The 22,710-nt window shown below is 31.1% G+C and overlaps 1 protein-coding gene across 5 annotated transcripts; it reads left to right on the top strand.

Moving 5' to 3' along the window:
- Positions 1–1,841: 1,841 nt before the first annotated feature.
- LOC114390227 lies at positions 1,842–21,678 on the top strand. 5 transcript variants are annotated; one of them, XR_003661852.1, is made up of 13 exons: positions 1,842–2,039; positions 3,431–3,873; positions 5,282–8,238; positions 8,341–8,592; positions 8,733–9,449; positions 11,075–11,890; positions 13,894–14,547; positions 14,998–15,747; positions 17,804–18,490; positions 19,322–20,143; positions 20,995–21,046; positions 21,153–21,206; positions 21,349–21,678. XR_003661852.1 is itself a non-coding variant. In XM_028350929.1 (13 exons), exons 4-12 carry the CDS (start codon positions 5,323–5,325, stop codon positions 21,195–21,197), a joined length of 7,659 nt encoding a protein of 2,552 aa, XP_028206730.1. In that variant the 5' UTR covers positions 1,842–2,039; positions 3,431–3,522; positions 3,638–3,873; positions 5,282–5,322; the 3' UTR covers positions 21,198–21,206; positions 21,349–21,678. The 5 variants fall into 5 exon arrangements, 4 of the variants coding, with proteins under 4 accessions (XP_028206730.1, XP_028206731.1, XP_028206732.1 ...); XM_028350929.1 differs by lacking the exon at positions 20,995–21,046 and having other exon boundaries at positions 3,431–3,522; positions 3,638–3,873; XM_028350930.1 differs by lacking the exon at positions 20,995–21,046 and having other exon boundaries at positions 3,431–3,522; positions 3,708–3,873.
- The last annotated feature ends 1,032 nt before the right edge of the window (positions 21,679–22,710 follow it).

The raw sequence follows: 22,710 nt of genomic DNA on the forward strand, positions 1-22,710 counted from the left end.
TTTAGGGTTATATGAGATGTAATTTGGAGTTGTGATGAATTAGGGTTGTTTAATTTATGAGGGGTTTAACCCTATGATATGATTGAATGGTTGTATAGAAGTAATTACATGCATTTGGTGGGTGGGATTGGGAGGCTGAGAGGGATGAAACCGATCAGCTTGTCAAGGGCCTTTGACTCAGTCTATTTAAGGCTCGGCTCGACTTGTTTACTATAAAAACCAAGTTCAAATTTTTTTAAAAAGCTTCTTTAGACAAAAAGGCCAAAGCCAAATTATAAAAAAAACTTGTTAAGCTTGACAAGCCGACTTGTTTAAGTAATAATAATAATAATAATAATAACTATTATCTATATCATTTTTATGACATTATGAATGATCGGATGAAGTGACATAAGTACTTAGAGAGTTCACTTGCATGTGAAAAATTTTCAAAAAGAAAAAATTTCAAGATAATACAATCAGATTAATACTTCTAAAGAAAAATATATATTATATTTTTTGTAGGATATATTTTATAATAAGCCAACACAACAAAAAACCCGTGATAATAAGTCACAAGAAAGTTACCTATAAATCAAGAGCATATATAAACTTTAAATTTTCAAATATTTTCCATTTTCATGAAGGCAACAAAAATATACATATAAGCTTGCCTCTCATGGGCTTAGTAGGTTATGACCTGAGTTGAGGTTTGTATAATCTACAATGGCCATTTTTTTTTAATGTAGGCAACAAAGAGAAACAAATCATCAAGGGAGGGGCCTATTAGTTTTACACCATAATTCCACATACCATAACATTTTAGGCTTAAATTAAATAATTTTTAAGTACTTGATATATATTTATTTTTATTTTAAGTTCTTAATAAATTTTGTTATTGTTTTGAGTTTCTAATATATTAAAATTTTTGTTTCGAAATGATATAACATCGTCATCTTAATGAAAGATGAGTGATATATATTAAAAAGTCGTTGAGTTGACGCCACTTATTATTTATTTGATGGTATGAATGTATATATAACAAAATTTTTAATATACCAAATACTCAAAATAATAAAACAAAATTATTGGAAACTCAAAATAAAAATCAAATATATATAACATATCTCAAACATATTTAAAACTATATTTTAATATAGAATTTGTGATTAAAATTATTTTGAATACATGCATATCCCAATTGTGTGTGTTATTGTGTGTGTGTTTGGATATCACAGAAATTGTGATGGATCCAATAAAAGCACATAAAATATGTTTTTTTTAAAAGCAACAAAGAAGTTGCTTCACAGCCACAAGCATCCCAAATATACTTCTCTATATTAGTGATTCATACAGATTTAAGGCAAGAGATAGATAAACAGAATAAAGGAAGTATCATTTTTTTTCTTTTTAATTATATAGAATTATACAACTTTCGTTCTCAGAACCCGGTCTGTAACTTCGTTCCGATTCAGGACCAGAAAAGGTCAAAGTGAAGGACATCACAACCTGAAAAAACACTCAATATATACAATTTTATTTATAATTTCGATAATTTGATTAAAAAAGAAAAAGTACTTCTTGCTTCAATTCTGCTGGAGGTGGCAACGTGTTTCACAATGTAGATAATTTTTTTACTGCAATCTAGATATATATTTTCATCACCAATCAGTAATGCAATAAAGTTAAGATAACAATAATTGAGATAGCTAGGGATGAATCATTCATTTATAAAATGAAGATATCTTTAGAACCGAAAAAGAATAAAGTGAGGACCACTTTTGTTCCCCATTATATGAACCCACTTCCCCACTTATTTCGTCCTTATGCATGCTCTCAGTATTCTCTTACTTTTACTTTTTTAGTCGTTGTTGGTTTTCTCAAGACTAGTAGTACACCATAGCCATATCCTCAAAAATTAAGTTTAGCTTACCAATATCAACACATATATCTCAGCTTTCTTCCTTAGCATTTTCTCCTTAGCTTTCATCACATTCAGTTTATTCCTTACTGTTTGGAATAATATTCGAGTTTTGATCATCCAATTCGAAGAACCAAAGGTTTGTTCGTTTATTTATAGCTTATATCGGTCATTTTTAATTTGTTTAAGATTGTAAGAAATTACACTCAGAAAAAAAACGAAGTGCATTTCCGGATCCAATTTCAACTTTATGGCTTTACAAATATTAGAAAGTTAAAGAAAAAAATAAATATATATCATAGTTTAAGCCACCATTTGTAAGCTCCTTAACACTTCTTTTACTGAATTCATTGTCCAATATATAGAATAAGTACTTATGCATACTTCATTATACAAGTAGGTTTTCTTATCTTCTGCCTATTTCATTAGATTATTTTTTGTAGATTCAGTTTAATTTTTGTCGTCAGTAAAATGATATTAATAATTAATTACAATATTTTTCTTTCAATATAAATTAAATATATTTTCTCTAAAAAAATAATCAATTTATATTAAATCAATTTTTTTTATTTAATCCCTATACTTTTTATAAAAATAATGTTATTTGTAGTTCGTTAGAATATATAGATAATCACCTATTAATAATACAATGAAGATAAAATAACAATTGAGATACAAGGGAATAAACCTTCGTTTGTAAAGAACTCTGAGGAAAAAATATGAACAGTTACATCCAATCACAAACTACAATAAATTTTCCAAAAATAAATAAATTTATCCATAAACTAAAATTTGCCTTTAAACTTTTACTTACATCATTTAAAAATTTATGTTTCTAAAGAAGTTACTATGAAAAAACTTTATAAATTTTTTTATGCATAAAGTAATTTTATCTAGAGTTGATTTTTTCCTTTAAAAATATTTATGAAGAAAGTTATCCAAACATGTCCAAAGTTAAACTTATTGTGTTTGGTTGTGAAAAAAAGAAAAAAAAGGAAGAAAATTTTAAAATTATATGTGGTTCTCATTTTTTTTCTCTACTTTAATTCAAATATTTTTTTCATTTATCTTCTATATTTTTTTCCAAACAACTAAACACATTATTAAGGTTTAAATATGTTTTAAATGTTGTAAAAATTCATATTTTGTTTTTAATTTTGATCCCTGTAAGTTTTTTGTTTCACTTTAGTAGGTTCCTCCGAATTTGTGCCAATTTAATTTTGATTCCTATAAAAATGTTGTTTATTTTTCGTAAGTTTTTGTCTTTTTAATTTTAATCCTTTAAAATTTTAATTTTTTATTTATAGCTATATAAATTTGTCCATACGAGGAATAAGATTAAAAACACACATACTTATAGAGCATATAAATAAACAAAAATCTTACAAGTAACAAAATTAAAAAAAAAACACACAAATTTAATAAAACTAAAAATTAATTTTTTTTATAAGAACCAATAATTAAAAAAGGGCGAAGGTACATGCACCACAAGCATATTTAAGCCTGACCTTAAAATTATTATCTATACAGGATCACAAACAGTCAACACAGGAAGGATCACTTTTGTTTATATTTCCTCGTTACTTTCGTGATGGTCTCAGTATTCTTTGCTTCTTTACTCGGTATTGGTTTTCTTCAAACTAGTAGCATGCCATCCATATCCTTAAATCATGTTTAGCATGCCAACAAATCTCAGCTTTCTTCCTTAATTAACATTTGCTCTTTTCTCACATTCAGTTTAATGCTTACCATTTGGAATAAGCTCTTTAACAAAACATTGACAAAATGCATTTCATCCAATGATAAGCTTTAAAAGACAGCAGCTTCTAAACGAGAGGAATATCAGAAAGGGAAAAATGTAAGGGTGATCCGGACAAGCGCATATAAAGTAAAGAGGAGAGAAATAGAACAATGGAGTAGTTGATGGTGAAGAATAAGAGCTTTGCACTTCCTTAATTTGTGTCACAACTAAGGTAAGATCCTTAATATTGGAAAAAATCTTCTTGGCCGGATTGATAGGAGATAATATCAAAATAGATTATATAAGTGAAGAATAACTCTCTCTATAAAAATTAATTTTTGAAATTGAGTTAAATTCAAATTATATTTTAATATGGTATTAGAGTTTATTTTAAATCTATTTAAATGATTATCTACCATATTACTTGTGATGTTTTAATTGCTTTTAAATGAGTAGTGATATATACTTTCATTATTTAACTAAATGCTTTACAAATTACAACGAACATCCTTTGTGTCAGTGGGGAGTGTATTAGCAAGAAGGGAAGAGGGTAAATAGCAATCGCCTCCCAAGTTTTATTTTGTTAGAATTTATCAGTTTGCTGGTGTTTGTGGAAATAAAAGCTAAATTCTTTTCTACTCCAAAATATACATTCAAACTTGATATCTTTATTATGTTTTTTTGATTAAGTTTTTCATATCTTCATATTATTACCTAATATTTATTTTTTCAACTACGTACCTAAAAAAAATTTCAATTTTATTTTACTACCTGTCATTAGTCATTTTTCGTTAAATGATAATATGAGTATTTGACAAAAAATAAATTTTTAGGTGATAATCTAAATAAAAATGATTTATTTTTCAAGTATGAAAACTTATTTAATATATGACATGAAAAACTTATTTAAATAATATATAATTAATGTTTTACATTCAAACTTGATATCTTTATTATATTTTTTTAATTAAGTTTTTATATCTTCATATTACTATCTAATATTTATTTTTTCAACTAAGTACCTGAAAAAAAAATTCAATTTCATTTGACAAAAATAAATTTTTAGTTGGTAAATGGTAATCTAAATTGGTGTTTTTCAAGTATCTAATATTTATTTTTCAACTTCATATTACTATCTAATATTTATTTTTCAAGTATAAAAAACTTATTTAATATATGACATGAAAAAATTATTTAAATCATATATAATTGGTGTTTTTTGTCTACTTATTAAATATACGTATTTTAACTCTTTAATTTCACCTTTAATATTATCTTATTAATCTAGTTCTGTTGATTAAAGATGATAAATTGATAAATGAGTTATTGTAAAATTCAAATAGTATTTTTTTATTTCTACCAATAAAAAATATCTTAATAATTTAATGTATTTTTTATTTTGAATAAGGAATTATCTTAAAAAATAAATAGGATAAATTTTTTTAAGCCTATATAAAAATAAATTACATGTGTATTTATCAAGTTATTTTAATTGATTTTAATGCCTCTATAATTTTTAACACATGGTTGCTTGATTGGGTTTCAGCAAATGTACTTGGATTTTTGATTGGTCAAATATAATTTACTTTCCTAATTAGTTCTTGGCTGATATGTTTCCACTCTTCATTTTGTTGGAAAAGAGATGTAGTTGTACCTAGTACAACAAAATCAAGCTCAAAGCATGGATGCTGTGTCGTCCGCACTAATAGAGCCGGTAACTAATTCTGTGTTGGATCTGGTTAAAAAGCATGTGGATTACATCCGTTACAGGCAAAACGTTGGTGAACTATACGAGTGTGTTGAACAGCTTGAACTTGATAAAGAAAGGGTAGATCATCAATGTAATAGAGCTGTCAAAAATGGACACAACATTCATGTTAAGGCTAGAGAATGGTCACGGAAAGTGGGTGAATTTAAGACAGAAGTGGAGAACTATAAGAATGATGAAGGCCACAGAAAGGCAGGGTTAACCAATTGTTTATTTCCTTACTTTAGGTATAGACTAGGCAGACTAGCAAAGAAGAAGGCAGTGGAGGGTAAAAAGCTAATCGATGGTTGCCCCAAGCCTGATGAAATTGCTTTTCGGGGAAACGTAACATTTAATGATGCCATTTTGTCTAATACTGATCTTATGGAATTTGATTCTAGAAAATCCATAATGGAAGACATAATGGAAAAACTTGAAGATCCCACTGTGAAAATGATTGGAGTGCATGGCCCAGGTGGGGTGGGTAAGAGCACTTTAATCAAAGCAATTGCTGGCAGTGCTCAAGTCAAGAAACTGTTTAATGTGGTGGCTTTTTCAGAAATAACAGCCAATCCCAATGTAAAAAAAATCCAGGAAGATATTGCTTACGTGTTAGGATTGACATTGGAAGGGGAAGGTGAGAATGTGAGAGCTGATTCTCTAAGGAGGAGGCTAAAGCAAGAGAAGGAGAATACCCTTATAATCTTGGATGACCTTTGGGACAGATTAGACTTGAATAAGTTAGGCATTCCACTTGATGATGACATGAATGGTCTAAAAATGAAGGGGGCTAGAAAACCAGATGAAATGTCCGGCACTAATAAAGAAAAATCTCATGATGATTATAAGGGGTGCAAAATTCTGCTAACTTCAAGGGATACAACTGTATTGTCTGAGAAGATGGCTGTTAAGTCAATTTTCGGGGTAAAGGAATTAGAAGAAGCGGAAGCTATGAGGTTGTTAAAGAAGGTGACTGGAATACCTGATCAAATGTCCCACTCTAAACAAGAAATTGTTAGGAAGTACTGTGCAGGGATACCCATGGCTATTGTTACAGTTGGAAGGGCATTAAGAAACAAGAGCGAGTCAGTGTGGGAAGCTACGCTAGATAAACTCAAAAGGCAAGAACTGGTGGGAGCACAATACTCTATGGAGATTTCAGTAAAAATGAGTTACGACCATCTAGAAAATGAGGAGCTCAAGTCCATTTTCTTACTTTGTGCTCAAATGGGTCATCAACCCCTAATTATGGACTTGGTGAAGTATTGCTTTGGTTTGGGTATACTTGAAGGGGTCTACTCGCTTAGGGAAGCTCGGGACAAAATAAATATATGGATTCAAAAGCTTAAACACTCGGGTTTGGTGATGTTGGACGAAAGTTCCAGCATTCATTTCAATATGCATGACATGGTTCGAGATGCTGCTTTATCTATAGCACACAAGGAGAAAAATGTTTTTACTTTGAGAAATGGCAAACTTGATGATTGGCCTGAACTCGAGAGGTGCACTTCTATTTCTATATGCAACAGTGATATCATTGATGAGCTTCCTAATGTTATAAATTGTCCTCAACTTAAATTTTTCCAAATTAACAGCGATGATCCATCTGTAAAAATACCTGAGAGTTTTTTTAATGAAATGAAAAAACTCAGAGTATTAATATTGACTGGTATTCATCTAGAAAGCTTACCACCTTCAATCCAATGCCTATCAAACCTCAGATTACTTTGTTTGGAGCGATGCATTTTAGATGGCAACTTATCCTTCATAGGAGAGCTGAAAAAATTAAGAATTCTCAGTTTTTCTGGATCTCAACTTAAAAAATTGCCAGCTGAGTTATGTTGCTTAGATAAGTTGCAACTACTTGACATCAGCAATTGTTCCAGAGTGGAGATGATTCCACGTAATCTTATATCGAGGCTAATTTCTTTAGAAGAGTTGTATATTAGAAAGAGCTTGATCAAAAAATTGACAGAAGGAGAGACAAACCGAAGTCGATTTTCATTTCTTCCTGAGCTAAAGCATTTGCATCAATTGAAAGTGGTGGACTTATGCATCCCATGTGCTGAAGTTTTGCCGAAGGACTTGTTCTTTGACAAGTTAAATGATTACAAGATCGTGATTGGAGGCTTTGAGACGCTTTTAGTTGGAGATTTCAGGATGCCTAATAAGTACGAAGCATTCAGATCTTTGGCGTTGCAGCTGAAGGACAGAACTGACAATATTCATTCCCAGACAGGGATGAAATTATTGTTTAAAAGAGTTGAAAATTTGTTGTTGGGAGAGCTAAGTGGTGTTCAAAATGTCATTGATGAGTTGAATTTGGATGGATTTCCCTGTCTGAAACACTTATCTATCACAAATAACGATGGCATCAAATATATCAACTCAATGGATTTGTCTCATTCTCGAGATGTTTTTCCCAATTTGGAATCTCTATGTCTCAACAAACTGACGAACATAGAAATGATATGTCGCAGTCCAGTTACAGTTGACTCATTTGCCAAATTAAAAACCATCAAGGTCATACGGTGTACCTGTTTGAAGAATCTCTTCTCCTTTTACAAGGATAAATTTGTTTCTAGTCTCGAAACAATTGATGTTTCTGATTGTGGTTCTTTAAAGGAGATCTTTGAAATACTAGTAAATCCTGACAAGGTTGAGCTTCTTAAGTTGCACTCTTTGACACTGAAGCGGTTGCCATCATTTACTAGTTTTTATAATTACAGAGTAGAGGGACCTTCTGAATCTCAACTGACAGAAGCACAAACAGTAGAGAGGGATGAGAAAGAAATTACTATTGCACAAGATGAACGTAGTGGCATGGCTGCCCCTCTCTTTGGTGAACTGGTATATGATATTGCATACTTTTCCTTCAATTTTAATTAATTTGTCATCAGTTTTTTTGAAAGTTGTTATAATTATATTAACTGTATACGTGCTTGCTTGCAGGTTGAAATTCCAAACTTAGAGAGCTTGAATTTATCCTCAGTCAGAATCCATAAGATATGGAGTGACCAACCACTGTCAAGTTTCTGCTTTCAAAGCTTAGTAAAATTAGTTGTGGAAGGTTGTGATAATTTGAGATATTTATGTTCATTGTCTGTGGCTAGTGGTTTGAAGAAACTGAAAGGACTCTTCGTAAGTAAATGTCGGTTGATGGAGAAGATTTTTGAGACTGAAGGAAATAGTGCAGACAAAAAGGTGTGTATAGGTGTGAATAAGTAAATTTTTATAGTTGACTGAATGTTATGTAAATATGTACATTTCTTCATCACACTCATTCATGTGCATTTCTGTTGAGTTTCGTTGCCAAATAATGGCTTGTTTGCATCAAAGTGCAGGTCTGCGTCTTTCCTAAGTTGGAAGAAATCGACCTCAGTGAAATGAATATGTTAACAGACATATGGCATGCTGAAGTGATGAGTGCAGATTCCTTTTCTAGTCTCATTTCTGTGCACATATATGGGTGCAAAAAAATAGATAAGATTTTTCCGAGTCACATGGAAGGATGGTTTGCAAGTTTGAACAGCTTGAAGGTTTATGATTGTGAGTCAGTAGAAGTGATTTTTGAAATCAAAGATTCTCAGCAAGTAGATGTATCTTCTGCGATAGACACAAATTTGCAGCTTATTGATGTATGGAGACTCCCAAACTTGAAGCTAGTGTGGAGCACAGATCCAGGAGGAATTCTTAACTTCAAAAGACTGCGGAGTATAGAGGTTGATAACTGTGATAAACTGAGGAATGTCTTTCCAGCATCTGTGGCCAAAGATGTTCGAAAGCTTGAATCCATGTCGGTGATGAGCTGTGAGGGAATGCTAGAGATCGTTGAAGATGAATCAGAAACAAACAATGAAACATTAATGTTTCCTGAACTAACCAACATGAAATTATATAGCCTATCAAACCTCAAGCGTTTCTACAAGGGGAAGCATTTTATAGAATGTCCAAGATTGAAGAAGTTGACAATGGGCCGTTGTGAGAAGCTTAAAACATTCCCAATAGAAACCAGTGAAACCACAAACGAAGAAGTAAAACCAGTTTTCTCAGCTGAAAAGGTAAGGAATATATTCCATTACAGTCATTGATATCAAGATAAAACAAAATGCTCAATCTTCTTGTACCATGTCTTGCATATGAAGATCATCATTTGAGTTAGTTTCTAATTTTTTTTTATAGAGAAAATGTGAAATGGAGTGAGAAAAAATTACATGTTCATTTAATCATAATTGTGGTATGTTTGTTAGTTTTTAAAATAATTTAAACAATGATCTATGGTTGGATGATTGGATGATGATGTAAACTTATTTTATATTATTAGTTCATATACATTAAACTTTTTTTTATTAGTTTAAATTTTTTTTCTAACTTTTCAATAAATAATTTTTGATTGGATTTTAGTTTTAATTTTATTCGTATTGTGTTTTGATTCTACTAGTAATGTTATATTATATCTTACTATATTTTTAATCAAATTTAAAATAAAATAAACATTACATAACTTAACTACATTGTCATATTTCATTATGTTGATTAGTGTATATTTTAAAATAACAATGTAATCATAAAAATAAACACTACACTATAATAAATATTAAAAAATATAGAAAAAATAATTTATACTTCTCATCTATATAACAAGATTAATATATATATATATATATATATATATATATATATATATATATATATATAGTAAATAAATTAAAGTAAATAGTATAATGTAAAAATATATATCCAATAATAATAGAAAATAAAATAAAATCATATTGTTAAGAGAAACAAAAAAAATAATAAAACCTATCTAATGTAAAAATAAAATTAATAAATTAATAAATATTTTAAAAATAAAAAAGAGAATAATATATATATATATAAAAGAAATTAGAAGTTAATATTTTAAAAAAATATTACTCACTTCGTTCCATAATAATCATCATATAAAAAGAAAAAAAACATCCTAAAATAATTATCATTTTAGTTTTTCAATGTAATCTTAATTATTTTTTTTACTTATATTTTTTATAATATTAATGATATGAGCTAAAAAACAAAAACTAAATTAATAATGATAAAATTAATTTTATAAAATTATTATTTTCTTTTATTTATTTATTTATTTTTTTGGTTTGTAAAATAACATAGGATGAGAGTTATAATTGGACAAAGAGAGTAATATCTCAAACAATATTATCAAGTTACTAAAATAAATTTGCTTATCAAACATAATTTAAAAAGTCAAAGACATTTTTTAAATAATAATTTTTTTAAAGATATTATCACTTTTATCAATCTTTATTGGTATTTATTTAAATAATTACATTGAATATCAACAATAAAAAATAAAAAATGTCTAGTCATACAAAAACTCATACAATAATTTATACAATTATTTTTGTATTCTTCTATCCCTGTCAAGCTATTTATTATACATCTCATATTTTGTTAATTTTCTCTCTATTTCTTTTTTATTAGTAATATTTGTTACTCCAATGGAAACAAATCAATATTTTTCATAAACCATTGCAATCCAATGGGAACTACAAAAACTAAACCAAAAAGTCAAAAATCAAATAAATGAAAGGGTTATGAGGGTGCTCGACCATGGATAAGCATACGATATATACATATAAAAGTAACTTCCTTCTTCACTGTAATTATTTTTTGTTTCATTTTTCTCTAGGTAATCCCCAACTTGGAGTATATGGATATTTACTTTGACGAAGCGCAGAATTGGTTATCAACCAACACCATGAAGTACCGAATGCACTCTTTAAAAGAGCTTAGCGTGAATTCAGTAAAAAGTGGTGAACTTCTCCGTCTGATTCTGTACAGTATGCCAAATCTAGAAAAGTTACAATTGGATCACTTTGACTCTCAACATTTGCTTAAATTGACATCAGTGCCATGTTTGGGAACCGTATTACAGCTGAAGGAATTGGTTTTGTGGAGTTCAAAGATAAGGGATTTAGGATTTGAACGAGAGCCAGTTCTACAGAGACTAGAGCTTTTGAGCTTATATGATTGCAACAAATTGAGAAATTTGGCTCCTCGCTCGGTATCATTGGCTTACTTGACAAATTTGAAAGTAAGTTATTGTAATGGATTAAATTTTTTAATGGCATCCTCGACGGCCCGAAGCTTGGTTCAACTTAAGAGCATGAAGGTTATTTATTGTGATAATGTAAAGGAAATAGTAACCATTGATGAAAATAAAGAAGGCAGAGTGATGGAAATTGAATTCAGCAAATTGATTACTATAGAACTTCAAGGGCTAAGAAACCTCACAAGTTTTTGCAGTTACAAGAACTGTGAATTTAAATTCCCGTCATTGGAAATGTTGATAGTGAATAGATGCCCCATGATGGAAACATTAACCGAGAATCGCACAACAGCTCCAAAGTTACAAAATATATTTGCTTTTGAAGGAGAAAAGGAATCGAGATGGCAGTGGGAAGGTGACTTGAATGCCACCATACAAAAAGATTTTAAAAATAAGGTACTTATTTATTTTTTTAATTAATACAAATTCTCATAATTTTATGAACGTTGTTTCTTCTTTCAATAGATAGAAAAAATTACCTGTCATGATTGGAAATTATAAATGCTTGTTTTTGGCTTAAGATGCTTTAGTTAGTAAGTTTAATTTTCTTTTTAGAGGCAAAAAGAAGATTCATTAAAATCAAGTGACCAGGATCGAAGCACAAGGTGTGCGCAACTACAATGACAAAAGATACAAAAGATTAGTCTCACTGCAACCAAACTGCAACGTCCCTAAAATGTGACCCTCCTTGTACAAATTAAAGCCAAAATATGGTATGGTCATACATATAAAAACAAGCAAACATATGCATGAATGAGACTCTCATATTATTCGCTGTAATATTTTGCCACCATCAATATACATAAAACTGAACTAGAGGCTTCCAAAGACGAGAAAAGGAAACACGATACCATCCAAATAAATCCCCCTCATGTTATTGTAGTCTCTTTCCTTATTTGAGTAACTATATTTTTTTCCCACCTCTCTCCAACAGTTCAACACAAGAACGGTTTGAGGACTCAATTAGCCTCCTTGTCTCGCAACATAGCTGCACAATGATATGATAAACCTCACTTCAAATCCCATTGTGAACTATTTTTGGCCATAATAACAACCAATCTTCCGAAATCAGAAACTTGTTGAGTCTACTCATGGGTGACCCATCTGATCATGATTTTTGTATCTAATCATGATTTCTCACATGAAAGAGCTTAAATTGATTAACTTAACTCCTAATTTCTTAACAAGTCAAGATAAACCATTTGAATTCAATAACAAAGATTAAAAAGTATAATAAGTGTTATTCTTTTTTTAGATATAACACGCATTAGAAGCTACTTTCAAATCTTAATTAATTAAAAAGTATTTCACAATGTCATTTTAAACTATAAAACATGTATATATGGGTGATCAATCCATAAACACAAGCAATAAAAAATGAAAAGAAGCAATAACACATAAATTAATACTAAATAAATATAAGGACTAATTACATGAGAGTATGTTTAGTACACTAATTCTCCAACAATAAATATACTAGTCTCTCATTATCATGAGATACATTAAAATACAAAAATAAAAAAGAGAAAATGAAGAAAAATGGAGTGGGTGAGAGCTCTCCAGCCTCCACACAATCCACACAATCCTAGGTTGATGCTTCCTCTCTTCCAATGATAAAAATGTCTTAAATAGGTGGAGGATTTCTATTTTGTCTTTTTTGCATTTGCTGGCCAAGCGAATTAAAATTAAGTTGAATTCTTTGACAACGAGGTTTGCTCGCTTTGTGAATATACTACTCGCATAGCCTACAAAAGTTCTCGCTTAGCCTACAAGTTTCCACGTGTCCTTCCTCTAACGTCCTTTTCCTTGTTGAGAGACTGGATTGACTTGCTAAGTGAGCAATCTTCATTTTCAATTCCTCAGCTCCTTTTCAAGGCCCACTAAGTCTCTAAAAAACACAATAAAAACCTAATGAAATTCCTAAAATTAACCACATGAAAAATAAATCCTCAGAGAAGGTAAATCATCCTAACTAAATGGTATCAAACAAAGCAATAGTGAAAAGAAAGTGAGATAATTGTTGTAAAATTCAAAGTGCAAATATAAGTAAGCACTACAATTATCACAATGTTATCTTTAAATTACACATAAGACATTTTTAAAACATATTCTCTAATTTGATTATAATTTATTAAAAATTACAAAATCTAGAAAAAATCATTAAATATCATGTGAGATCCACAAAATTTTTTATTTTTAATAAATTTTAACTAATCAGAAATAATGTATTAAAAATGTGTTAGATGGTATATTCTTAGCATTTCTCATATTTTATTGCAATTTTTAATGAAAGTAAACAGTTCAATAATATTTGATATTACGAAAATGAAACAAAATTCTAATGTGCAGCTTTTGCACGCATGTCATATTATTATTCATTCTTTTGCACGCATGTGCAGCTTTTGGAGTCTGCACGAAGTGGATCATCTATTAGGCTCAGCAATAGCCCAGTACAAAAGATATGGCATGGCTCACTGTCGATCCCAGACTCGTGCTTCAGTAACTTGGGCACCTTGATTGTTGGCGGCTGCCAATTTTTATCCGATGCAGTGCTACCCTTCAATTTACTTCCTTTATTACCTAAATTGGAAGAATTGGAAGTTGAAAACTGTGAATATGTGAAAACCATATTTGATGTGAAGTATATAACCCAAGACAGAAAAATGACAACTATGGGAGCAACCAGCATCCCCCTCCCTTTTCCCCTTAAGAAATTGACTTTATCGGAGCTGCCAAATCTGGAGAATGTTTGGAATGAACATCCTCATAGAATTCCAAGGATGCAACTTTTACAAGAAGTATATGTTGACAATTGTAAACGCCTTGCTAGTGTGTTTCCCACATCGGTAGCCAAAGATCTTCTGAAACTTGAAAATCTAGTTGTGAAACACTGTGAGGGGTTGATGGCAATTGTTGCAGAGCATAATGCAGATCCAAAAGGAACAAATCTAGAGCTAACGTTCCCCAGTGTGAAGTCATTGACGCTATGGGATTTGCCGAAGTTCAACTATAATGGTATATATTGCATTCATGATGCAACAAAAATAATTGAGGTTCGGACTTTATTCTCATTGATTCTTACTCATGTCATTGTACTTTATCATATATCGTGTGTTAAAGTTGCTCAAATCTTTATAAACAATCTCCTAGCACCATATAAGATTTTTCATTATTTTCTTCTCCACAGAACTACTACAAAAACTCCCTATCTCATTTATCAAATTTGCCATCATATTAATATCTAGCCTAGTTCATATATATATATATATATATATATATATATATATATATATATATATATATATATATGTGGTTTTTAAGTAAACTTTTTTCTTTTAAATTGACTTGTGTGCACCTTTTTTATTTTTTAAATAGTTAATTGTCATCAATTATCAGACATCTTTTAGCGTTGTAGTTCATTATTTCAATTATATATAAAAGAGCTGGATCTATAACTGCCCTAACCAACCTGTGTTTGCTTGGTTATTGGTTTCTCTTCATAGCTTACACCCAACTTACAACATCTAACACTCGGTCAAAACGAACTCAAGATGATTTTGCATGGAGAAATTCAGGGGAACCATTTAAACAAGTTAAAAGTTCTAACTCTGTGCTTTCATGTTGAGTCCGATGTATTTCCACATGGATTTCTACAACTGGTGCCTAATATAGAGGAGCTTGTGGTGTGTGATGGATCCTTCAAGGAGATTTTCTGCCTTCAAAGTCCTAATGTGGATGATACTACTCTCCTATCACAACTGAAAGTGTTACGCTTGGAGTCCCTTCCAGAGCTCGTTTCCATTGGGTCACTAAATTTGGTACCATGCACAATGTCTTTCTCCAATCTGACAAAGTTGGAAGTAAAAAGTTGCAATAGCCTGCTATGTTTGTTCACATCCTCAACAGCCAAAAATTTAGCTCAACTCCAAAATATGGTGATAGAATTTTGTGAATCAATTAAAGAGATAGTGTCTAAGGAGGGGGATGAATCACATGAGGATGAGATAACATTTCCGCAGCTCAATTGTTTGGTACTTGGAAATTTACCAGATCTCAGAAGCTTCTACGAAGGGAGTTTAAGTTTCCCATCTTTGGAGGAATTGTCAGTAATCAAATGCCACGGGATGGAAACTTTATGTCCGGGTACCCTAAAAGCAGACAAGTTGCTAGGAGTTCAATTAAAGAGGTACTCAGATGTCATGCCATTGGAAATTGATCTCAAGTCTACCATACGGAAGGCATTTCTAGCAAAGGTATGTGTACAACTTTTTTTGTTCAGCGTTATTATTGTTGTTATAAGATACCTTTTCGGATGGAAAGTGCATGTTATTCGTTAGCAATCATCACATACCCAACTTTTTGATAAGGAAAGCTCATGAATTTAATAGTTTTCCTTGTAAATAACTCCCAAATTGAAAGCAATAAATATGTGTGTATTTTTTTATTTTTTTATGCATGGTTAAGAAAATCAGTAAATCTGGGATTGATTTCTAAGTATGCTATGTGGAAAAGATTAGTGAATATGATGTTACCTGATTAAGAGTTTGATCTCAAATTTCGTGCATATGAAAGAATAATTTATTAAGTAAGGATTAATCCTTTAAATAGATTTTTATACCTCTGAAGAATTAATATCTAACTTTTGATTAGAGGATACCACAAATTCACTCAAAAGATTAGTTATAGTTTTAATTATTTCTTAATTAAACTTCTAGAAATCTCTAGAGAAAATAAAAAACTATCATTGCGTGTACTCATGATAAAGTTAGAATGAATCTTCTGTTCTGGAATCAGTTAATTGATAACCACCATCTTTAGGCGGTGAAGTACCTATATACAGGCCTTCATTGAGATTAGAAACAAATCAAATTAGATTTAAATGAAAATAAAATTTAGGAAAAAATGTTTTCTTGCTTCTCTATTATTTTGTCAAATTTAATGTTGGTTCTTATATTTTTAAATTGATGTAATAATTAACAATATGACTAACTGTATGTTGACTGTTGTGATTTGTTGCAGTTTGAATACAATTTTTGGTGGTTTAAAACTGTAAAAACTTTCATTCATAATATGATTAAACTCAGCATTTATTGACAATTTTTGTATGATCACAAAATTTATAATATTGACAAGCTAACCGCCACAGCACCTCCACCCTCCCTTCTTGGCCTGATCCACCTCGACAATTATCTAATATACCTAGGTTCTGCATCTGCAAAGCAGAAGATCATGACACTATTAGACTTTTTAGTGGTAGTGATAATTGTAGTGACTTCTGTTGGTGGTGACAAATCACCGGTTAAAACCTTTGAATCATTTTCCAAGTTAGCCTTCACAACAGTCTGAGATCCCCCACTCTCCTAGCTGTGACTCAACTCTATTGACAATGAGGGAAAATTCTGAGGGACATTTACCTTTGTGAATCCTGATCCTGAAGCAAAGAATACTTTTGAGATGAATAATAAAATTTTGATTCCTTTCTCTTTTGTTTTCTAGAATTTATATTCTACTCTAATAGTAACATCCACAAGTCAACTACAGAGTTTTTTCTTCTTTATTTTATTTAAACCTTGTTTCTCTCATTTACCCTCACCACCTGCCTACCAGATCCAATAATGCGACGAAAATAAATGATAAAACGGAACACCTTGCCTTAAAAAAAGTCTTCTTTAGAAGTTCGCACACAACCAGCTACTTAGAACACTTTTCAGTTTTCACACTTTACTTGATCTCCTTGTATTCCTATTTTTCATTATTTACTTCTCCCAGAACTAACTTGGTTTTGTCTCCTGTGGACAGAGAATGCCATGATAAGTGTTACAGGTAGACCAATAAAATTTAGGTGCTGATTTTGATTAGTTAGTAGTAATGAACAGGTTTAAGAAACATTGTGATGGTTTGGGTTGTTAAGAAAGGCACAGAGAAAGAGGAAGTGAAAATTTTAGTGTCCAAGTTCACATCGTCCACTCCACATGTTGCGGAAAATAGTTAGAAGGCACACACATAATAGGGTGAAGGAAGGAACCTAAATATTAATAATAATTGAGATGCCAAAACCAAGAAATGGGATGGTCTGATGGAATCATTTCAAAAAAATTTCAATAAAATAAGGCAAGGTCATCATTGAATTGCATGCAAGTTTGTCATGATCAATACTAGAACTGAAATTCTCTAAACCCAGCAAAATTACAATTTTTTTATTGAAGTGTTAGTACAAACAAATTTGGATGTTATGTTCTAAATCCCAATTGGTATTGGCCCTCGTAAATAATTAATTTCATATTTTTATCTATTTTTTTGCATGTGCAGATTTCAAAGTCTGCGCGCCGGGTATCAGATCTTAGACTCAGAGATAACCCACTGCAAAAGATATGGCAAGGCTCACTAACAATCCCAGATTTGTGCTTCTGTAACTTGCACTCCTTGATTGTGGACGGCTGCCAATTTTTATCAGATGCAGTACTACCTTTCAATTTACTTCCTTTCTTAACTGAATTGGAAACATTGGAAGTTCGAGACTGCGATTCTGTGAAAACCATATTTGATGTGAATTGTACAAGACAAGACAGAATAATGACAACTATGGGACCAACCATCTTCCCCCTCCCTTTTCCTCTCAAGAAATTGGTTTTACAGCGGCTGCCAAATCTGGAGAAAGTTTGGAATGACGACCCTCATAGAATTCTCAGGATGCAACTGCTACAGCAAGTACATGTTGAGAAATGTGAAAACCTTACTAGTGTGTTTCCTGCAACAGTAGCCAAAGATATTGTGAAACTTGAAAATCTAGTTGTGCAACACTGTGAGGGATTGATGGCTATTGTTGCAGAGGATAATGCAGATCCAAACGGAACAAATCTTGAGCTTACATTCCTCTGTGTGACGTCACTGACGATATGTGATTTGCCAGAGTTAAAGTGTTTTTTGCAGTGTGACATGTTGAAGACAGTTTCACATGTAGAACCAAATACTAAAAATCAGATCCGTATTGAAAAGGTACATTGCTTTTACAGGTTTGTTCTTGCTGTAGGATCTGGACCGGTGCCTGCAAAATGAACTTAATTGCTTTACTACTTTTATATGAATTGAAATGCCATCATTAGTTTCTTTACTACTTAATCGTGTTGGAGATATTTGATTGGTACATGTTAAAATAAAATAAAAAAATTGTAAAAATCACACTTATACAGTAATTCTATTTTCTATCTTCTATGCGTATTAACTCCCATTTTTCTCTGTTTTTTCTACACAAGTCAAATATACGCATACTCTAGAATATTGATCATGATGTATTTATAAAGGAACATGTTGCATTCACCATACAGCAACGTACATTTAAGCTTTATGCTCATTAATACAGTCAATTATAGATTCTTACACACGTACCCTATTGTACTTCATCATATATCATGTATTAATGATGTTCAGATCTTTATAAACAATCTCCTACCAACCATCTAAAATATTTTTCATTTTCTTCTTCTCTGTAGGAACCTCTACAACTTTTCTAATGATCTCATTCATCAATACCATCTAAAAATATTAAACTAGAAATAAATTTGTTTAGACACATACATTATCAAAATCCCTTCCACCTTATTACTAGCTAACCTGGTTTATCTTCTTTTTTCTTTTTGGTTTTTAAGAAAACTTTTATTTTCCTTTAAATTGACTTGTTTGCACCTATGTAATTGAATAAGTTAATTTGTCATTAATTATCAGACTTCTTTTAGCATGAAAGTTCATTATTTCAGTTTTATATAGAAGAGCTGGATCTATAAATTCCCTAACCTGCTTTAGCTTGGTTATATTGGTTTCTCTTTGTAGCTTACACCCAATTTGCAGCACCTGACACTCGGTGAAAATGAACTGAAGATGATTCCGCATGGAGAATTTCCAGGAAACGTCTTGCACAATTTAAAAGCTCTTATTTTGCTGAACTTCAGCGTTGAGTCCTATGAATTTGCATATGGATTTCTACAACAGGTGCCCAATATTGAGAAGCTTGAGGTGTCTTGTAGTTCCTTCAAGGAGATTTTCTGCTTTCAAAGTCCTAATGTGGATGATACTGCACTCCTATCACAGCTGAAATTATTAAGCTTGGAGTCCCTTTCAGAGCTTGAAACCATAGGTTTTGAGAACACTTTGATTGAGCCTTTTCTCAGAAATCTAGAAACCTTGGATGTAAGCAGTTGTTCAGTTTTAAGAAACTTGGCACCATCCCCCATATGTTTCCCCAATCTGATGTGTTTGTTTGTATTTGAGTGCCATGGGTTGGAAAACTTGTTCACATCCTCAACAGCCAAAAGTTTGTCTCGGCTCAAAATAATGGAAATAAGAAGCTGTGAATCAATTAAAGAGATAGTGTCTAAGGAGGGGGATGGATCAAATGAAGACGAGATAATATTTCGGCAGCTTCTTTATTTGAATCTTGAATCTTTACCAAATCTCAAAAGCTTCTATACAGGGAGATTGAGTTTCCCATCCTTGCTGCAATTGTCAGTAATCAATTGCCACTGTTTGGAAACTTTATCTGCTGGTACCATAGATGCAGATAAGTTGTATGGAATTAAGTTTCAGAAGAAATCAGAAGCTATCCCATTGGATATTGATCTCAATTCTACCATTCGGAATGCATTTCAGGCAACGGTATGTGTTTAATTTTTTTTATTTGAACATTTTGTCAATGATGTGTGTCAGTTAGTGAACCTTTTGGATGGAAAGTGCATGGTATTTGTTAGCAATCATCACATTTATAACCTTTTGACTAAGAGAGTTCATTCACAATAGGATTTTGGGAAATATTCATGGACGCTTTTAGAGACAAGGCTTATCTCTTTTTTTTTTTTTTTTGAAGGATTGTTTTACTTTCTTATGATAAATTATGGATATAGATAATAATTACATGTTTATGATTTCGTTCATATTTTAGTGATGAATTTGGAATCATGGTATATATGATGTATACCTAAAGATTTGTTTTTTTTATAAGAATTCAATACTTCATAATACATATCAAAACATTGAAACTATAGAATACGAACACACAAAGCAAATAAAAGTACGAGTGCCTCATAGATTACAATTAGTCTTGTAGATAGTAATATCAAAACCATCATGATGTTATACTAAGATAATTTTGGAATATTGCCATTATAATAACTATAGTGAGCAGAATGGACTGCCAACTGAAACGTCCCTAGCACTGCATCAGCTAATTTGTAGCATTCTTTTCTTTCCTCTTCAGTGGCATGTAGAATTGGATCTTCATTTTCATTAAAACAAATACTTGATTGACATTTATTTGTGGAAGGGTTGATAAATAAGGTATAACTTTTTTTTTCTAAATTAATTTACGAAGGGAGTCCAATAACAAAGCCGTAAATGCGGGTAGATATTCATGCTTAGAATTAAGAGTTAAGACCATAATTTTTAGCGTAATGTATTAAACTTATCATGCTTGGATTAAGTTGTATCTATTCTTTTTTAAAAAAAAATAGGTTCCAGATGCTTCAAGTGCCCCCTGACCATTTGGGTTCGACAGGAAATGTGGTACAACAAATATTAACTGATACTTACTGAAATTGTTAGTTTTTTAAGGTAGATATGCTATATATCATTACTTTATATGTTTTCTTTTCTTTTATATTACTTGCAGATGAAGATTAGGAGGTTAAAGTGTTCTTCAATACCTGTTGATTAAGTCTGATGTGTAAGTAATTTTATATAAGCATTATTTTGATTTTTTTTACTTATGTTTTATTGGTAGCCATTAAATTCTTCTAATTTTACTACTTCCATAATTAAATTTATAATTTTTTTATTATATAAAAGTAAAATAGTTGTTTTTACAGTTTATCTAGGTTGAGTCCGCGTCCGAACTCTAATATTGCAGTAAGAAGAGATTGACGGCAGAACTGATGCAGATGAACAAAGTAGCCTGGGTTTCACTAAGTTTGTTAATTTGTGTGTTGAAAAAAACAATAAGAGTTATGCATGCGTGTGGTTCTACATAGTCGATGGTGAAATACATTGTTCTATTCTATATATTATGTAATGTGTGATTTTAAGTGATAAAAGGAGTTGAAGACCAAAGATGAAGTATTGACTGTACTGTTTGTATTTTGTAAGTTATATTTGTTTTGTTTGTTTATCCTTAATTTTACCTATGTTTCATGCTTCAACGTAACTCTTGATTATAATTGGAGTTTACAACAATTTGGCCATCTCCTACAATTAACATCTAAAAAAGTTTATCATCAGTTTTAATTACTCAAGATCACTAACGGGACGGCAATATAATTGTTGTTGTGATCCTGAAAATTATATTATCCTTCATTTATAAGGATTTCAAAAGATTTAAAAAAAAAAAGAAGTTAAAAAGACTTATTATTTTCTCAAGTTTCTGACCACGACAAATAAAGGATATTCACAAATTGAATTGCATCGATTTTGAGAGAAAACAGTCCAATAGAACTTATTTCTTATTATACCATCAATATTTATAACTTGGCCGGAGCTCTATCAATATCATCAGTGGAAACGTCATAAAGAAGCATAACCACAATGATCATTGTGTAACCAAATGCTACCACCGTGGGATGTTGTGTTCTGGTTCATTCACGTCCTGTGTAAAATTGTATCTGAAAATGAGCGTGGTGTTCCCAAAGAGCTCTTTTTCCTATTGGTTTTGTTTGGGTAAACTTCTCCATAAACATTATCAGGAAAATGAAATAAGGAGACATAAGTTTATTCATAAACTAAAATTCAATGTACAAAAAATGTTTAATTGTTTATAGTAATATAAGATCCGCAAAGAAAGGACTAGATACAGCTGAATCGCCGGTGTCAAAAACTCCTTTATCCTGTCATGGAACCATATGTATAATAACACTATAAGCATTTTGATGAAAGAGCAAACAGGAAATAATAATAAATATGGAAAGCAATCATTTGGTGGTGGTTATCATATATGAAAGAACATAGTATGGTACTGGAAATATACTTAAGGCATGCTCCTTTTCTGAGTGCAGTAATTTCTATCCCCTAAACCTCCACACCCCCTTATAAGTTTTGGGTGCGGTAATTATACAATTGCATTGCATACATCATATAAGTCACCAAAATATTTTGAATACAATGTATCTTAACTTTTGCTGGCCTAACAATATTTGGAGGAATTTATTTTTTTCTACCACTCCCTTCTGGTCCTTTTG

Source organism: Glycine soja, chromosome 16, assembly GCF_004193775.1.
Source record: "Glycine soja cultivar W05 chromosome 16, ASM419377v2, whole genome shotgun sequence".
In the NCBI taxonomy this organism is placed as follows: Eukaryota; Viridiplantae; Streptophyta; class Magnoliopsida; order Fabales; family Fabaceae; genus Glycine; species Glycine soja.